At 39.2% G+C, this 19,166-nt stretch overlaps 1 protein-coding gene across 1 annotated transcript in view; it reads right to left on the bottom strand.

The window, feature by feature from the left end:
* Window positions 1-3,833: 3,833 nt before the first annotated feature.
* Window positions 3,834-19,166, bottom strand: part of MSRB2 (methionine sulfoxide reductase B2) — a 32,064-nt gene continuing 16,731 nt past the window's right edge. The window contains exons 3-5 of the mRNA XM_064285196.1: window positions 19,062-19,138; window positions 11,666-11,813; window positions 3,834-10,515 (exon numbers count right to left, since the gene is read on the bottom strand). Of these exons, the coding sequence (XP_064141266.1) occupies window positions 10,411-10,515; window positions 11,666-11,813; window positions 19,062-19,138 (330 nt within the window). The 3' untranslated portion in view covers window positions 3,834-10,410. The remainder of the gene's footprint in view (window positions 10,516-11,665; window positions 11,814-19,061; window positions 19,139-19,166) is intronic.

Raw genomic sequence — 19,166 nt, 5'->3', positions numbered from 1 at the left:
TTTTTGGTATGTAGTGCTCTTTTCTCTAAAAAACATTTATATATATGTGTGTATATATATATACACACATATATATAAACATGAGTGTAACTCAATCTCTTACTCTAATAATTTAATATTCCTTCCAGATCTTAAGACATAAATCAAACCAGTCACCTGTGGGTTTTTTGTTGTTGTTAACAAAGTGGAACAGAGATGTAACCAACCTACCAACACATAATCCAATGATCATTTCATTAGTCATAATGCTATAGTTTTTCAAACAAGTCACTGGTTTCAACTTCTCCCTGGCTTTATCTTTTTTTTTTTTTTTTAACACTGTATGTACATGTGCTAATATACTGTGTGTATGCTTCCTTTATATAAGGTCAATCTATAAGCTTGTTAATCTAGTTAACAATGATTAGGACTCTCTTCTGTGGCCAAAGAAAATCATGCCTGGAAAGTAGATGAGGACAAGTGAACCGCTGTCTATTTCAATGCTATCATTCTCCCACATGCATTACTCAGTGCTTCAGTGTGAGAGTGGTTACACAGTACACACTCGATTAGAGTGGCAGAGGCCTTCAGAAACCTGAGTAGACAACTACACCAATAACGTTCTATTTTTAGGGAAGGTCCTTCCTAAATAAAAATATGGTCAGAGTGAAATCCTGACAGATACTGTGGGAGACACTTCCAATGTCAGGCAAACCACCTTGGAAAAAAGTGCTACCATGTGAACTCTGCAGGGGCTGAAGAAACCTGTCTGAACAGTCAGAATTCTCTGAATGGATCCCTCCCCGCCACCACCACCCCCCCCCCCGCCCCGCCAGCCGCCTTAGCGGAGGGGTTTGTATTTGAGATTCTATGAGAGTCCAAGAGCCTGAATTGTATAGTCTCTGGTGATTCCAAACCCCAAAAAACAACAATTAGAGAGACTTAAGTTGCTTTAAGGTGTGAGAGATGCAAAGAAAGAGAGGGAACAGAAACAATCATATTTTTTGTAAGCTGATAACTGGCTGTTAACGGTGATTTATATTTTTGTAACGTAATCTAAACTGGCTGTAGTATAATGAATACAATTTAAAGCCCATCAAAGTTTGGGAGCCAGAATGCAGCACATAAATTGTATTCATAGCTAATATCCAGCACAAAATATCTTGATTCATCAAATACCACAGGAGTCAAATGGCTATTCGTTATCAAGAAAATCACAATATAAATTCATCTGTTAAAGATCTGTCTGCTGCATTTCTCATGTTAAGGCCAAGTTATATATTAGAAAAAGGAACAAAGCAAAATTTTGGATTAACATTCTTTTATGAAACTTTAAGCGTCAAAACAAGATTCTCTTTCACCTCATTTCGACAATACCCAAGACTCCGTAATTCTACTGCAAAGCACTATGGTTTTAAATCATTTTTAGGAGACTCCTTTGAAGATCTAATAAAAGTTACAAAACCTCTTCCCAGAAAAACCCACACACATCACATTTTCTTTCTATTTTTAGTGGTTCATCAATCTGCTGAAGCTCATTAAAGGATCCCAGACTAAGAATCGCATGAGAATTTTAGCTTAAAATAAAAAAAAGCAAGAGTTGGCCACTAGCCTTTGCTTTTAGAAAAACTCCTCAGTGATCAACCTCTGAAGCATCCATTTTTAATAAAATTACCCACGTGAAGCATCTATTTTTAAATTATGTAGCCTCCTGGTGAGCCCTGCAGGACAAACCAGTTGCAAAATGTGTAACATTACCGAATAAAAATTCAATTAAAGTTCTTAAGACTATGCCAAAAATGAAAATACAACATTGAAAAAAGATACTGTCAAATGGGAGTTTTACGCTTCTGTTTCTGGAAAAAAATGACTAAGACTCTTCCAGAGGACTATGCTCCTGCAGGAAAGCACTATAAAGTCTGAATGCAATACAAAAAGCAACCACCTGAAGGTACTGGAGAGTGAATAGCAGTCTGCAAGTGCTCAAATTTTAGCCTGAGGCTAAGTGAAGTCTGCTGGGTACAAGAAGTGGTGGTGGGAGGAAAACATGAAAAAAACCTTCAGTATCCTTGGTCTGGTGAATCAGAAAAGGGAAACCAGGAAACTGTGAACAATGAACAGAGTGGGGGAATCTTACAAGGGAAGAAACCAGAGAGGGAATGCCCAAATCTCATCTACTCAGCATCTCTGACTGATCCATGGATTATGTATGCATGGAACAGACTCGGTGCAGCTCGCATAAAGATAACAACAACAACAAAAAACCCCAAACCTGTTGCCATAAAGTCAATTCTGACTCGTAATAACCCTACAGGAAAGACTGGAAGTGCCCCATAGGGTTTCCAAGGAGCGGCTGGTGGATTCAAACTGCCAACATTTTGGTTAGCAGCCGAACTCTTAACCACTGCGCCACCAGAACAATAATAAAAAAGTCTAAACTGAGACTGAAGCATCTACCCATGTAAAAGGATTTGCAGTTCAAGTGCAGTTAAGAAAATTACTTACTAAAACAAATGAGACAACGCTCACTGGAAAATATAAAAGTCTACCATCTCCACTACTTAACATTCATAATACTCAGGATACAATTCAAAATTATATGACACACACACAAAAAAGAGGAAAATAGTCTCAACAGAAAAGAAAATCAAGTATAACCCCAAGATGAATCAGATGTTGGAAATAATAGGCAAAAATTTTAAACTGACTATTCTAACTATCCCCAATAAACTAAAATAAAACATGCTTTGAATGAATGAAAATATCAGAAGAGAAATAGGAGGCCTCAACAAGGAAACAGAAACAATAAACAAAAAAAAAACTTTTTAAAACTGAAAAATAAAATTGCTGAAATAAAAAAAAAAACCACTAGGTAAACTTAAACACTAGATAATAATGACAGAAGAAACAGTACGTGAACTTAAAGATAGATCAATAAAAATTACCCACATGAAGAACACAGATTTAAAAAAAAGAACAGACCAATAAACAATTAGAAAATTTGTAAAATTTAAATGACTTGATTTACAATAGCATCAAGATAACTACTTAGAAATAATTTAATGAAATATGTGTAAGACCCACATACTGAAAACTATAAAATATAGAAAAAGAAATTAAAGATGACTGAAATAAATGGAGAGATTTACTATGCTCATGGTTCAAGGGACTCAATATTATTAAGATGTCAATTCTCCCAAAATTGATCTACAGATTCAATGCAATCCCAATCGAAATTCCGGCAGGAAAATTTGTAGAAATTTACAAGCTAATTCTAAAATTTATACAGAAATGCAAAGGAACTAGAATAGACAAAACAATTTTTAAAAAGAGAACAAAGTTGGAGGACTCACACTACTTAATTTCAAGACTTACTATAATGCTACAGTAATCAAGACTGTGGTAATGCTGTAAGGATAGACATATCAATGGAACAGAACAGAAAGTCGAGGAACAGAACAGAAAGTCGAGAAACAGACACTTAAATGGTAAATTAACTTTTGGTAAAATCACCAAGGAAATTCAAGACAGTCTTTTCAACAAATAGTGCTGGGACAACCAGGCTATTTGTGGGGTGGGTTGGGGCGGGGGAAGGCGTTGGCCAATAACTTGAATGTTTATAGGTTGTTGCTGGGAATTCAAATGGTAGAGCCTCTTCGGGAAACTGTACGGCAGTATCTTATAAAGTTAAATATGTACTTACCATATGATGCAGCAATTTCACTCCTTGACATTTACCCAAGATAAATGAAAACATATGCCCATACAAACACATGTATGCAGATGTTCAGAATGGCATTATTTATGCAGTGAAAACTGTGAGAGCCAGAACTCTACGGGACTGCCTTGTTTTTCTGTGTCTCCCAAGTTTTCTGCCTTTGACTGAATATAGTCTTACACTTTTCCATCACTGTGTATTAGTGGAAAATATTTCAGTTTTCCTTCTTTGACAGGGTTCTGCCTTACATGGGTTCTGGCTTTTGCAGGTTTTACTGTATTAACCAAAAAGTGAAAGCAACCCAGATATCCATTATCTGGTGAATGGATAAACAAATTGTTATTCATAGATATACTACAGGGTAGTATCCAGCAGCAAAAAGGAACAAATCACAATATTACATGGATAAATCTTAAAACTATTATGCTAAGTAAAAAGATGTCTTAGGCTAGAGAAGCAAAACAGTGAAGCATCTATATATACACATATATATAAAATATATACATATACATACATACACACACAAATATATATACTTTATGTATCTATAGCTATCTACCTATCTAGAGAGAGAGAGAGAGAAATTTATATCAAGGAAATGGCTCATGCGGTTGTAGAGGCTGGAAAGTTCCAAGTCCCTGGGTCACACTGGAGGCTTCCTGGACTCATGTAGCTGCAGGGTCTAGTGAACCCAAGGTAGGCAGGTCAGACAGCAGGGCTCTGGCTCACAGTTTGCGGAGGCCGACAAATCTTAAGCTTGGCAGGTAAGCTGCTAGCTCAAGTCCCAGAAACTGGAGGTCAGGTGCAAGATCCCCAGAAGAAAAAGCTCTCAAGCTTTGCCAGAAAGTCCACCAATACTGGATGCAGACCACACCCCCAAGGAAACTCCCTTTCAACTGACTGGCTGCTCATAGCAGATCTCATCATGGAGATGATTTACATTATATCAGATCTCATTATGGAGATGATTACATCATTACATTGCTGCCAAACTTCATCATAACTGCCAAACCACTGAGAATCATGGCCCAGCCAAGTTGACACACCATCTTTTCTTTTTTTAATTTGTTTATTGTGCTTTAGGTGAAAGTTTACAGATCAAGTCAGTCTCTCATACAAAATGCCATGCACACCCTGCCGTGTACTCCCAGCTGCTCTCCCCTTTATGAGACAGCACATTCCTCCTCTCTACCCTGCATTCCCCGTGTCCATTCAACCAGCTCCTGTCCCCTCTTCCTTCTCATCTAGCCACCAGACAGGAGTCACCCACATAGTCTCATGTGTCTCCTTGAGCCATGAAGTTCACTCCTCACCAGCATCATTGTCTATCTTATGCTCCAGGCCAGTCCCTGTCTGTAGAGTTGGTTTCAGGAATGGTTCCAATCTTGGTCTATCAAAGGGTCTGGGGACCGTGGCCACTAGGGTCCCTCCAGGCTCAGTCAGACCACTAAGCCTGGTCTTTTTACGAGAATTTAAGATCTGCATCCCACTGTTCTCCTGCTCCATCAGGGATTCTCTGTTGTGTTCCCTGTCAGGGCAGTGATCAGTGGTAGCCAGGCACCATCTAGTTCTGGTCTCAGGCTGATGAAGTCTCTGGTTTATGTGGCCCTTTCTGTCTTAGGATCATATTTACCTTGTGTGTTTGGTGTTCTTCATTCTCCTTTGCTCCAGGTGGGTTGAGACCAATTTATGCATCTTAGATGGCCACTTGCTAGCATTTACAACCCCAGATGCCTCTCACCAAAGTGGAATGTAGAGCGTTTTCCTAATACATTTTGTTATGCCAATTGACCGAGATGTCCCCTGAAACCATGGTCCTGGACCCCCGTACCTGCTACTCTGGCCTTCGAAGCTTTTGGTTGTATTCAGGAAGCTTCTTTGGTTTTTAGTCCAGCTGTACTGACTATCCCTGTGTTATGTGTTGCCCTTCCCTTCACCTAAAAAAATTTTTCTCTACTATCCAGTTAGTGAATATCCCTCTCCCTTCCTCCCAACCATCAAAGAATATTTTCTTCTGTGTTTAAGCTTTATCTAGGGTTCTTAAAATAGTGGTCTCATACAAAATTTGTCCTTTTGCAATTGACTAATTTCACTCAGCATAATGCCTTTCAGATTCCTCCAAGTTATGAAATGTTTGACAGATTCATCATTATTCTTAATCATTGTGTAGTATATTCCATTGTGTATATATACCATAGTTTATTTATCTGTTTATCCGTTGATGGGCACCTTGGTTGCTTCCATCTCTTTGCTATTGTAAACAGTACTGCAATAAACATGGGTAAGCATATATCTGTTCATGTAAAGGCTCCTACTTCTCTAGGATATATTCCAAGGAGTGGAATTGCTAGGTCGTATGATAGTTCTATTTCTGGCTTTTTAAGGAAGCACCAAATCGATTTCCAAAGTAGCTGCACCATTTCACACTCCCACCAGCAGTATATAAGTGTTCCAGTCTCTCCATAACCTCTCATTTATTTTGTGTGTTTTTGGATTAATGCCAGCCTTGTTGGGGTGAGATGGGATCTCATTGTAGTTTTGATTTGCATTTCTCTAACGGCTAATGATCGTGAGCATTTCCTCATGTATCTGTTAGCAGCCTGAATGTCTTTTTCGAAGTGCCTGTTCATATCCTTTGTCCATTTTTTAATTGGGTTATTTGTCTTTTTGTTGTTCAGTTTTTGCAGTATGATGCAGATTTTAGAGATCAGATGCTGATTGGAAATGTCATAGCTAAAAACTTGTTCCCAATCTGTAGGTAATCTTTACTCTTTTGGTGAAGGTTTTGGATGAGCATAGGTGTTTGACTTTGAGGAGCTCCCAGTTATATAATTTCTCTTCTGATGTTTGTACAATGTACAGTTTATGCCATATATTGGGGCTCCTAGCGTTGTCCCTATTTTTTCTTCCATGATCTTTATCGTTTTAGACTTTACATTGAGGTCTTTGATCCATCTTGAGTTCGTTTTTGTGCATGATGTGAGGTATGGGTCCTGTTTCATTTTTTTGCAGATGGATATCCAGTATGCCAGCACCATTTGCTGAAGAGACTGTCTTTTCCCCATTTAACAGACTTAGGGCCTTTGTCAAATATCAGCTGCTCCTATGTGGATGGATTTGTCTGGATTCTCAATTCTGTTCCATTGGTCTATGTATCTGTTGTTGTACCAGTACCAGGCTGTTTTAACTGCTGTGGCAGTATAATAGGTTCTAAAATCAGGTAGCAGAGGCTTCCCACTTAGTTCTTCTTTTTCAGTAATGCTTTACTTATCCGGGGCCTCTTTCCCTTCCATATGAAGTTAGTGATTTGTTTCATCATCTCATTAAAAAATGTCACTGGTATTTGGATCAGGAGTGCATTGTATCTATAGATTGCTTTGGGTAGAATAGACATTTTTACAATGTTGAGTCTTCCTATCCATGAGGAAGGTATGTTTTTCCACTTATGTAGGTCTCTTTTGGTTTCTTGCAGTAGTGTCTTATAGTTTTCTTTGTTTAGGTCTTTTACGTCTTTGGTTAGATTTATTCCTAATTATTTTATCTTCTTAGGGGCTATTGTAAATGGTATTGGTTTGGTGATTTCCTCTTCGACATTCTCTTTGTTGGTGTAGAGGAATTTGACTGATTTTTGTATGTTTATCTTATATCCTAGTACTCTGTAAAACTCTTTTAGTTTCAGTAGTTTTCTTGAGGATTCTCTAGGTTTTTCTGTGTATAAGATCATGTCATCTGTAAACAGAGATACCTTTACTTGTTCTTTGCCAATTTGGATGCCCTTTATTTATCTAGCCTAATAGCTCTGGCTAGGACCTTCAGCACAATGTTGAATAAGATTGGTGATAAAGGGCATCCTTGTCTGGTTCCTATTCTCAAGGGGAATGCTTTCAGTCTCTCTCTGATTAGGATGATGTTGGCTGGTGGCTTTGTATAAATGCCCTTTGTAATGTTGAGGAATTTTCCTTCTATTCCTATCTTGCTGAGAGTTTTTATCATGAATAGGTGTTGGACTTTGTCAAATGCCTTTTCTGCATCAATTGATAAGATCATGTGGTTCTTGTCTTTAGTTTTATTTATGTGATGGATTACACTGATTGTTTTTCTAACGTTGAACCATCCCTGCATACCTGGTATGAATCCAACTTGGTTGTGGTGAATTATTTTTTTGTTATGTTGTTGAATTCTATTGGCTGGAATTTTGTTGAGGGTTTTTGCATTTGTGTTTATGAGGGATATTGGTCTGTAATTTTCTTTTTTACCTGGTGTCTTTACCTGGTTTTGGTATCAGGGTTATGCTGGCTTCATAGAATGAGTTTAGGAGTACTCCATCCTTTTCTATGCTCTGAGATGCCTTTAGTAGTAATGGTGTTAACTCTTCTCTGAAAGTTTGGTAGTTGACCCACAATCTTAACCATCCCATATGGCCTCTGGGTTTGTCTGCTGGATGCTTGTCCACTAGGCACCCTCACAACTGTCACCATGCCAATCCTCTTCCACATTACTATAAGAAAATTAGTACAGCGTGCCTACAAAAATACCTTGCAAGGGGAGGGCACAACCAGAAAACATAGAAGACACGTATTATTTGCATAAAAATACAGTAATTCAAATTGCAGAAGGAGAGGAGAAAGAGAATAGGGAAAAATAATAACAGAATTCTCAAAAACTGATAAAAGATATCAGCCTACAGATTCAAGGAGTTCTAAAAACCCCAAGTAGAATAAATACAGTGAAAACCACACCAGGACACATCATGGTAAAACTGCTGAAAAACATAAAAAAAGGAAAAAAAAAAAAATAGCCGGGGATGGGGGCTCATTAACTTCAAAGGAATGACAATAATTTTGACAGTTGATTCCCTAGCAAAAATAATGGAAACCAGAAGACAATGGAATGAAATTTTAAAACGCCAAAAGGAAAATTTCCAAACTAGAATTCTATACCCAGGGAAAACAGACTTTCTAACCTACAAAAAGTGAAAGAATTCATCACTAGCAAACATAAACTAAGAGAAAAAATAAATGAGGCCTTCAGGTAGAAGAAAAACAATCTTACAGTGTCTTAGGCTGAGTTCTTTATAGGAACAAAACCAGGGAAGTGTATAGAGAGAGAGAGAGATTTATTGCAAGGAAATGGTGGAAGCTGGCAAGTCCCAAATCCACAGTCAGGCGTCAAGCTAGAGGCTTCTCCTGACTCACATGGTAGCAGGAGCTGATGAACCCAAAATGGGCAGGTCAGACAGCAGGCTGCTGGCTCATATCCAAGAACTGGAGGTCCGAGGATGACTAGTCAGATGCAGGATCAAGAGTGAGTGAGTTCTGCCAGAACATCCATATATATTATATGCAGGCCACACCCCCAAGGAAACTCCCCTTACACTAGATCACAAAATGGAGGATAATTACATAATACTCAGAATCATGGCCTAGCCAAGTTGACACATAACACTAACCATCACACGTAGGGAATCAGAGAATTGCAGGCATAAATAAAGAGAAACAGGAGGTCTAAATATGTAGGTAAATATAAATTAACATTGACTATTTTTTTTTTTTTTTTATACACATTACAAATAATGAATTACGGGTTTTAAAATGTATGTAAAAATAAACATATAACAATAGTAACACAAGATATGGGAAGGAGGAATGTTGTTAAAATGTTCTAAGATAGTACTCTCGGGGAAGTAGAAAAAAGTAATAATTTGTATATGAATATAAAAGTTAAAAACACGTGATTTCCAGGGTAATCACTAAAAGAACAGTAAAATAATGTATAGCTAACCAATTAATAAAGACAAAATGGAGTAATTAAGTTTCCTTTCTACCCATGAAGTCTCAAAAAGAATGATTTAAACAATTCCAGTAACAAATTAATCAAGTCTCTCAATATGTAAAACACTTGAGTTGCAAGTCTTGCTACAGCCAAACGCCTAGTACCATGTGATCTAGCCATTTTTTGGTCATTTTGATTTAGTGTCATCTTTATAAAAAAAAAAATTTTTTTTTTTTTTTATAAAAGAGTACATACATAGACTTAGACAAAAATCAAACAAATTCTAGAAAAAATTTTACTTGAACATTTCAAAGTTTATCTTTGTAGCCAAAAGGGATGAGGGTGAATGTCATTCATTATCACTGAAATCTAACGAGCTCCCATTGGAGCTTATTTGTGGGTAGAAAGATTGGAACTAGGATGTTCAAAACATTCTAAAATTTCCAAAAAGTCATGCATCCCACTGATCACCACATGTGCCCACCAAAGCACAGCTCTCCCACAACCCTACTCTTTGATGCCTCTTTCAAAGCTAAGATTACCCTCATCCCATAATTTTCCTACCTCTTTGCACTTGATCCCTCACCTAGCATGTCCATGAAGCACTTAACTGCACTGGAAACTTTAGGAACATTTTGGAGGATCTTTCTGGCTTACTAATCTATCAACCTCCTAGGTCCCCAAAGAATCATGCTCTCTGGTCCCAGGCAAAGCCTACAGAAGTCAACAGTTGTCCCTCAGTCATTTGGTGAAATACCACAGTCAAAGTGGGAGTCGGGGTTGATCTGACTCAAGGTGAATAAATAAGAGAAGCTGTGACTCTCTTGGTGCCAGTAGCAAGCTTAGCCTTGTTTTATAATAAATACAATAAATCATTCATATGCATTGAAAATTGAAGATGTAGATGAAGGTGTGGAAAGAGAAAGGGACTCTTGAGATAATCAGTGTTTACTTGGTTTAAACTTCAGAGCCACACTGTTGATGCAAAACCTCTGACCAGTGGGCCCAGGTCCATCAGGAAACACATGCCCAAGATGAGCTTCACACTGAAAAGGAAAGAAGCCTCTGTCAGTTCTTCAGATGAAGCAAAGCTCTTTATATAAAACCAGACACATGAAGTCCACATGGGCACCTGACTCCAGTGTTTGACATTGTGTATTGTGTCAGAATTTGATTAAGAAATGAAAGAATATAGAGTACAGTGGTGATGACTAGCTCTACTTTACCAGTAAGAATGTGAACCAGTTATTGAACTTGACTCTTGGTATATCCATCTATAAAATGGGATAACAATTATATTTACATAATAGGGCTACTGTGATTAATTGACACAATGCATATAAATCATTACACAGTTCTTGAGGTACATAGTAAGCATTCATAGCATTAGTTGTTGTAGTTAGAGTGTTATCATTTTTAATTGAAGGTAAGACTATGATATCTTTATCTGCTTGTCTCTGGTGTTTTGCAAAACTCATGAGTCAAAAAGAAGTCCCTGGGTGGTACAAATAGTTAATGCACTCGGCTGCTAACCAAAAGGTTGGACATTTGAGTCTACCCAGAAGCATCTCGGGAAAAAGCCTGGCGATCTAATTCCAAAAAAATCAGCCACTGAAAAGCATATGGAGCACAGTTCTATTCTGACACACATGGGGTTGTCGTGAGAGTTGGAGTTGACTTGACAGCAATGAGTCAGAAAATGTGAGCACCCAAGGATATCAAAATAAGTTTGCTGTCTGGATTTAAGCCACTCTAAAACTAGTTTTTTTTTTTTTTTCTCACAGGAGGCTTGCAGAAGGAGCTACACCCTGAGGACTGTTTTGCCTGTCAGCGAGACACTGCAGACTGAGGAGAAAGTTGGATTGATACTAACCACGCTGGGCCTTCCTGCTACCTACAGCTGCTTACAAGAGCTTGGAGGGACAACTCTTTCCCTCAGGTCCTAACTCTGTTCCCACGTCCATGGAAGGCAGAACTAGGAAAGGCCACTTCAGAGAGGAGCTCAGGAAGCCTTTTTTTCTCATCTATAGTGTTCAGAATTATGGGAGAGGGTGGTAATTATCAACATGAAGAGACTCTCAATCTGTTTTAATGACAAAGGCACTCCTTGGAATAACACCAGATATGCTGAAGACAAGAGAGCTCTCTGTGACACCTGAGATAGTCTTAGGGAAAACAAACAAAAAAAAAACCCACCTGCTTGCAGACAACCTCTGTGCGAGCCAATCCTAATGAAGTGTCCAGACGCCTCAGGATCCCTGTGTTACTTTCATCAGAGCCAGACGTACCATGAGCTTCAGAAAATGAAGGCCACCCAGTGCCAGAGCAGTACTTCTTTTCAGAACTGTGGAAGACATTCACAACAGAGCTGCTACAGAGCCCCTTAGTAATACACAAAGAGCATTTTATGCCCCGACTCATTTTTCTTCTGAGCAGGATCTGATTCTCTAGCCCCTCTGCCGGATCCCAAGCCCAGCTACTTCAACATTCAGCTCCACAGGAATTTTCCCCACCTCACCTTCACTGTTAAGGACATTGTCTCATCACATTGAAAGGGTTTCTTGTTCCTCTGATGGTAAAGGCTTCTTTCTTAATGTCCAACAAGGATCTAAAAACACTGGGAAATTTGTGAACCGGGTTTTATGTTAGGAAACACGGATCAAATCCATGTGTTTTAAGTGTAGACTGGGGGGAAATAAAAATGAAATAACAGTGGTCCTTAAGAGGTTATCATGATCTTGGTATATCATGATGAAACAGCCATTTTTAGCAACAGGAATTTCAGGCTTTATCTAAACACAGAAGCCTGACTGTTTGCGGGGATTCAGGAGTTGCCTCTGCCACTTCTTGGCTATGTGGTTAGAGAGTTTAGCCTCTTAACCTCTCTAAGCCTCAGTTTTCTCATCTGTAGAATAAACCTCAAAAACCTAGTGTCGTCGAGTCGATTCCAACTCATAGCGAACCTATAGGACAGAGTAGAACTGCCCCATAGAGTTTCCAAGGAGTGCCTGGTGGATTTGAACTGCCAACCCCTTGGTTAGCAGCTATAGCACTTAACCACTACGCCATCAGGGTTTCCATCTGTAGAATAGGGATGATAATAACACCTACCTTACAGAGCTGCTGAGAGGAGATACTCTTGGAGCACAGTTTAAAGTTTAGCACCATGCCTGGCACATGGTATGTGCTCACAAACGTTAGCTATGGTTATTATTATTAACAAATAAGTGTGGGCACCCTTAGCCAATGACTGTCATGAAGCCTGGCCCTCCAGGGGAAGTCCCACACAGACTAATGATTACAGCCTTAGAAATCCTATGGGGCAGTTCCACTCTGTCCTGTAGGGTTGCTATGAGTTGGAATTGACTCAACAACAATGCATTTTGTTTTTTATAAGTGGCACTAGGAAAATAGATTTTTTATTTTAAATAGTAGGGAGGTGGTTCTACCTATTTGAGGAAGAGAATAATCGAATGTTAAATCCTGCAAAAACTGGGACAAAGAAGAAAACAGTGGCAAATAAATCCCTTAGACTATGAACTCAAAAGGAAGCTTGGTTTAGAGCAGGAAGCCCAGCAGAAGCAGTTCCGGTATAATACAGTGGTTCTCAAACATGCTGGTCTCCAGACCCCTCTACAGCCCAAAATTACTGAGGGTCCCTAAGAGCTTTTGTGTACATAGGTTACATATACCAGTATTTAACAAATTAGAAGTTAGAACTGAGAATTAGAAAAATATTTATACATGAAATTATTTAAAAAAAATAATAAATTCATTACATGCTAACATAAGTAACATTTTTATGACAAATAACTGTGTTTTCCAAAATGAAATAAACATTTAGGAGAAGAATGCATTGTTCTACATTTTGGAAATCTCTTTAATGTCTGGCTTAATAAAAGACAGCTGAATCCTCATAGTGCTTCTGCATTCAACCTGTTGAAACATTGGTTTGTTGAAATACAGGAAGAAAATTTGGCTTCACGTGAGTAAGTAATTGGAAAGGGAAGAACTTCTTAGATCCCAGACAAAGATCGCGGAGAACCTCTGGGGTACTCGGGCCACACTTTGAGAACCACAGGTACAGCAGGAGTAAGAGCTTTCACGTCTGAAATTTGGGTGTGGATCCAGGCTTTGTTTGCTACATTTGTGTGACCTTGGGAAATTATTTAATCTTCTAAATCCTCTTATCCATAGAGTACAGTCGTCTTTATCCATAGCACAGAAATGGCATTGTCACGTCACAGGATTGCTGAGAGGATCAACTTGAGATACTTTCTGTATTTAATGTGCCTGGCCAAAAAAAAAAAAAAAACCCTTTGCCATTCCAACTCACAGGGACCCTATATAGCAGAACTTCCCTACAGGGTTTCCAAGGAGGGGCTAGTGGATTCAAACTGCTGACCTTTTGCTTAGCAGCCAAGGGCTTAACCACTGTACCACATGGTACACCATAAACCCACTGCTGCTGAGTCGATTCCGACTCATAGCGACCCTCCCGGACAGAACAGAACTACCCCACAGGGTTTCAAGGCTGTGATCTTTTATGCAAGCAAACTGCAACATTTTCCTCCTGCAGTATATAACAGTCGGCAGCTATTATTTTGTAATATGACCATCATTATTATTAATAACAAATATCTAGGAAATCTAAGCAGCTATGGGTCCAAGCAGAAGTGTCTGCACACTGAGGTTGGGTTCTTTGTAACCTTTTTCCAAGAGTTCAAAAATATTCATTACAGCCACTCTAGCCCAGGGAAAGACACCACGAGTATATTTTAATTACCTTCAGCATTTCCACCCTCAGCACATATATAAACTAGTGATTATCAAAGGAATTTTGATGGAGAATTATGAATACAATAAATTACCAAAAAAAAATGAATGAATCTAAGACTAATAAAAAGCCATTAAAACACTTTATGGGAAACAGTAAACCTTTATTATGCAATTAACAGAATCTAGAGACCTTGCAAAGTAATATAAAAGGCCCAACATATAATTTAAGACTGGGACCTAACTATTAAGGCCAATAAGAAATTCCAATATATATTTAAGTGGTTAGCAGATTATAAGGCCCACACTTGAAAAATTAAACATTCTGGATTTCTTCTCCTTTACTCTTAGAGGTGTTCCTTTTGCTGAGCTTGTTATGTTTTTATTTGCTTTGCTTTGCTTTCATTTCTGGAAATCCCACAGCTCCCAAATCAACAGCAAAGGCACCCAGTGGTTAACTGACAACCCTAACGTCTTAGACAAATTTCTGTTCAGTGGGGGTCAGGGATCAGGGGCACACACGAGGTCTTTAAACAACATTACGTAGTTACTTGTGACATGGAGGGCATCAAGATGTTATATGACCAGTGAACTAATAGTAAGCTCTGTTTCCTTCTATTTCAAGAAGATGTGTGCCCATGAAATGTGATATCCCACAACAGATTTTAATAAATAAACACTTTCAGAATTGACTTATGTTGGGAGAAGAAAGGGGAAGGAAGGGGAATAGAGGAAGCAGGGGAGGGGCAGTGTCACACAATCCCAAGGTTAATGACAGACTGCAGTCTCTAGGGGAGTTTAACAACCTGAAAAGTGTTCTTGACCTGGAAGCCCTCCATTAAAGCTCTCCAATGTGGAGCGTCAGCAGATATCCAAGGATGTCCCACATTCATTCCAATGACTAGAGGATTGTAAGAGGGAGTATGGTAAGTCTAGCAGATGCGGCTGGGAACAAGGCTTTGGAAGGGAGCTCAGAGCTGCTGTCCTTAAAAAAAAAAAAAAGGTGGGTTAAAATGGCTGGGGTATCCCTGTTGAGGCTGCTTATGTCTTCTTGGGGATTTATATCTATAATTCAGAAAACTGCCACCAGATGGGGATGGTGCCCAGTGATGCAGTGTTGCCCAAACGGACTGTGTGGACTAAAAAGTGTGGGCTTTGGAGTTCAAGAGACATGGGTTCATATTCTGGCTGGCAACTTAATGGCAGAACCCTGGGAAAGTTATTTAATCTTCCTAAGTCTCAGTTTCCTCAGTGTGAAAGGGGAACAATAACAACACCTCACAGCGTTGCTGAGAGGAGCGAATGAAATGGTGTGTGTGAGAAGAGCTTGGGCATAGTGCCTGGTGTATGCCTGCAAGGGGCTCTTCCTTGGTTGGAGCACCGCCCTCTCTGAGGAGCAGCACAGCACAAAGGCCGAGCGCTGGGCTCTCAGCACCGTTAATTACTAGCTGTGTGACCTTGAGCATGTTTCTTAAAGACTCTAAGCTGCAGTTTCCACATCTATTAAATGGGGTATTAATAGCTTCCTCATTGGAGTGTGGGGATTGTTTGCAAAGTACTGAGCACAGTGCCTGGCACATAGTAAGCGCTCAAGCAGTTGTACCTACTTTTCTTATATTTATAAAATGATTTCATAACCTTAACCTTATTTAATATTCTAAACATTTCTACTGCTGTTAAAGTGTGTACGGCAGATATTATTCATCAATCAAGAATTACTTATTGAGCGCCTCCATGAGGTATGCACAAGAAGCTGAAGATGGCCCAGGGCCTCAAGAAACTTATGTTTTATCTCTTCAACAAAATAAAATATATGAACCAAGAGGAGAACACTTAAGTCCTAAATTGTGTGGTACTGATGACAAATTGATAGGAATTTGGAACAGAAAAAAGAGAGCGTGTTATCAGAGAAGGCTTTGTGGAGAAATTGGGGCTTGAAGAATAAGTGGAACTTAAATTAGCAGACAGTGGAGGTCAGCAAATTCCAGGAGGTACACACAGTCTGAGGGAAGGTCTGGAGGTAGGAATCAGCCCCAACAGGTACGAGAGCAAGGAGGAATGGTCCCCGCATTTACTTGTTTATTAGTTTAGTTGACCAATTTTTCACTTCATTTTGACTTTGTACAAGCATTTTACAAATACTTTTTCTTTGTCTATGCTCCCTACTATTGAGGTGGGGGACTGGGGTGGGGATGGGGTGAGGGTGAGGTAGAGGCTAAAAGGCAAAATAAGAATATAGTCATAAGACTATTCAGTGGGAAGAACACTCATGAACATACTCATTTATATACTCTCATTAATTAGACTATACTCTCAAGAATTCTTCATTATCAAATATGCACTTATGAATAAAGCCCTAAGAAGGATCAATCTCTAAGAATATATAAATTGCTAACATGTACTGAGTACTTACGGAGCCCTGGTAGCACAATGGTTAACTGCTTGGCTGCTAACCTAAAGGTTGGCGATTTGACCCTACCAGAGCTCCATGGGAAAAAGACCTGGTGATCTGCTCCCATAAAGGTTACAGCCTAGAAAACCCTTGGGACAATTCTACTTTGTCACATGGGGTCACTATGAGTCAAAATGGACTTGACAGCAGCAAACAACAATACGGAGTGCCTGGCATGCATCAGGCATTGTTCCGGTGCTTTTACACGGATTAACTTATAGTTCACTTTATCCTCCCAACAACTCTATAATTAGGTACATTTATCATCGTAATTTTACAGATGGGGAAACCAAGGCACAAAGAAGTTAAGAAGCTTGCCCAAGGTCACAGCAATGGAGTCAGGATACACACCCAGGCAGCCACAGCCTCTACCACACTGCCATATGTCTTCAGGGAAATTATATTCCAGGACATAAAGGACTCTAATGAAAAAATTCTTCTTATTTCTCCCAATCTCAGCTGCAGTAGGACTCTGAGACAGAAACAAACTCAAAAGTCCTTAAGAAAATGAGATGGAAACTCTTCAACTAAAACAGTTAAAGAGAAACAATGTAGGTGAATTGGCCATTAAGCAAACTGGTCACTTGGTAAACAGGTTTTGGGAGAATCATCTGGTTTTCCTATTAGTCCTGTCTGCTTCACCACCTCAATGACTCGGGGTGGGTCATTTAACTTCCTTAATTTGGACTCCAGTCCCATTGCCGTTGAGTCGATTCTGACTCATAGCAACCCTACAGGACAGGGAAGAACTGGGTTCTTCCCTGGGTTTCCAGCTGGTGGATTCGAACTGCCAACCTTTTGGTTAGCTGCTGTAGCTCTTAACCACCATGATAACAGAGTAGCCACTAGCTACATGTAGCCTTTTAAGCTTAAATTAGTTAAAATTAGAATAAATAAAAATTTCAGCTCCTCAGCTGCACGAGTCACATGTGAAGTGCTCAGTAGTCAAATGGGATTAGTGGCTACTGCTCTGAACAGGGCAGATGTAGAATATTTCCATCAGAGAATTCTACCGAATGGACCTTTCTCCTCTGGTCTCTCAGGTCCGTTCTTGCTCCAACATCCCATGATTCTATGACTGAACCTGCGTGGCAGAGAGAGGATGAGACTGAGTAGTAAGAAGGCCTTGTCCTTAGAAATGCAGAAACTGAAACACCAATGAAGTAAAAAAAGTAAAAAATAAAATCTCGGAGATTCCTCTTACAAGGATGACTTCTCATCTTTTGTCTTTACTGTCCAAAGATAGAAGTTTTGTACGATGAATATATAGTAACAAGGAGATCTTTCATACTTTTACAATATGGTTCTTTGGCTGAAAGCAGGCTGACCATTTCAAAGTCCTACTTCTTCTCTTTAACAGAACTAAAGGTCAAGGAACTATTAAGGTCCCAAAAATACCAGTTGCACACTTTACTGCGTAACAATCAACCTACTTCTCCGAGTTTATGCCATGCCGTCCTGGGCCGACTGCCATCTCAGATGTCTCCACACAGGCCACTGAGAGCAAGTGAATCTGGCAAAGTCCTGCCCTTCTGGGAGCATGAAGGAAAATCAATCCTAATCGCTCTCCATCCTTGAAGGCAGGGGTATGGCTTTCCTAATGCAGCCCACATTAGCAGCCGGCTGGGACAGCCCAGTCTGCTCAAAGCCCAAAGGACACAATGAAGTACTGCCTAATGGAAGAGTCACAGAGCTGGCTTGATTTATATTTTATTCTAAACCAATTTAGGCTAGATGCACAAGAAAGGAAAACATCTTTGAAGTTCTGAAAAACAGGACTTCAAAGATGTTTTCCTTTTTCCTTCATTGAATCTACTTTTTTAAGACCGTTTCCTGCATGTCTAAACAAAAAAGCCTTTGTTGAGAGATTTCAGATCTTGATTGACTTGAAAGAGGCTTTGAAATCAAGGGGCAATTAAATTTACTTTTAGCTATACAGAAGAAGGCATGGCATTCACTACTGTCAAGAACTGTGGGGAATTTATCCTCATAAAATTCCACATTTCCTAAATTAAGTTATAAACCCATTTTCCCTGGGAGAGATATAGTTTTAATCACATGACCAAGCAAATGGGATTATGGTTTAGATTTCTTTAAATACTGCCCCTCTAAAAAATTCTAATAGCTTTATCTTAAGGTACCCACCAAGTTTTTCTTGTGTTTGTTATTTCTCAGGGATATAGGAGAGAAGAATACAGGTTAAGAAGTCTTGTTAACAGCTCTAAATGCTAGAAACAATCAAAGCAGGGAAGTATCTTATATGAATAGTTCTCCTTATAGCAACGATGCCAAGTAAGAAGGCATTTATCTTCCCAAGGCCTCAAATGAGATGAGATTGTCTCTGCTCTTTATTCTTTACCTTACCTGAAGAGTGGGCTATCACAGCACACACAGTGGTACATCCCTGCCTCCTTGGTATTCAGGTAGATCCCGCTGAAAGGCTGAAAGTAAATGAGACCCACCATGTTC

The sequence above is a fragment of the Loxodonta africana genome, chromosome 4 (genome assembly GCF_030014295.1).
Source record: "Loxodonta africana isolate mLoxAfr1 chromosome 4, mLoxAfr1.hap2, whole genome shotgun sequence".
Taxonomy (NCBI): domain Eukaryota; kingdom Metazoa; phylum Chordata; class Mammalia; order Proboscidea; family Elephantidae; genus Loxodonta; species Loxodonta africana.
The sequence above is the reverse complement of the archived record's forward strand: the minus strand, read 5'-3'. Positions and strand labels throughout refer to the sequence as shown.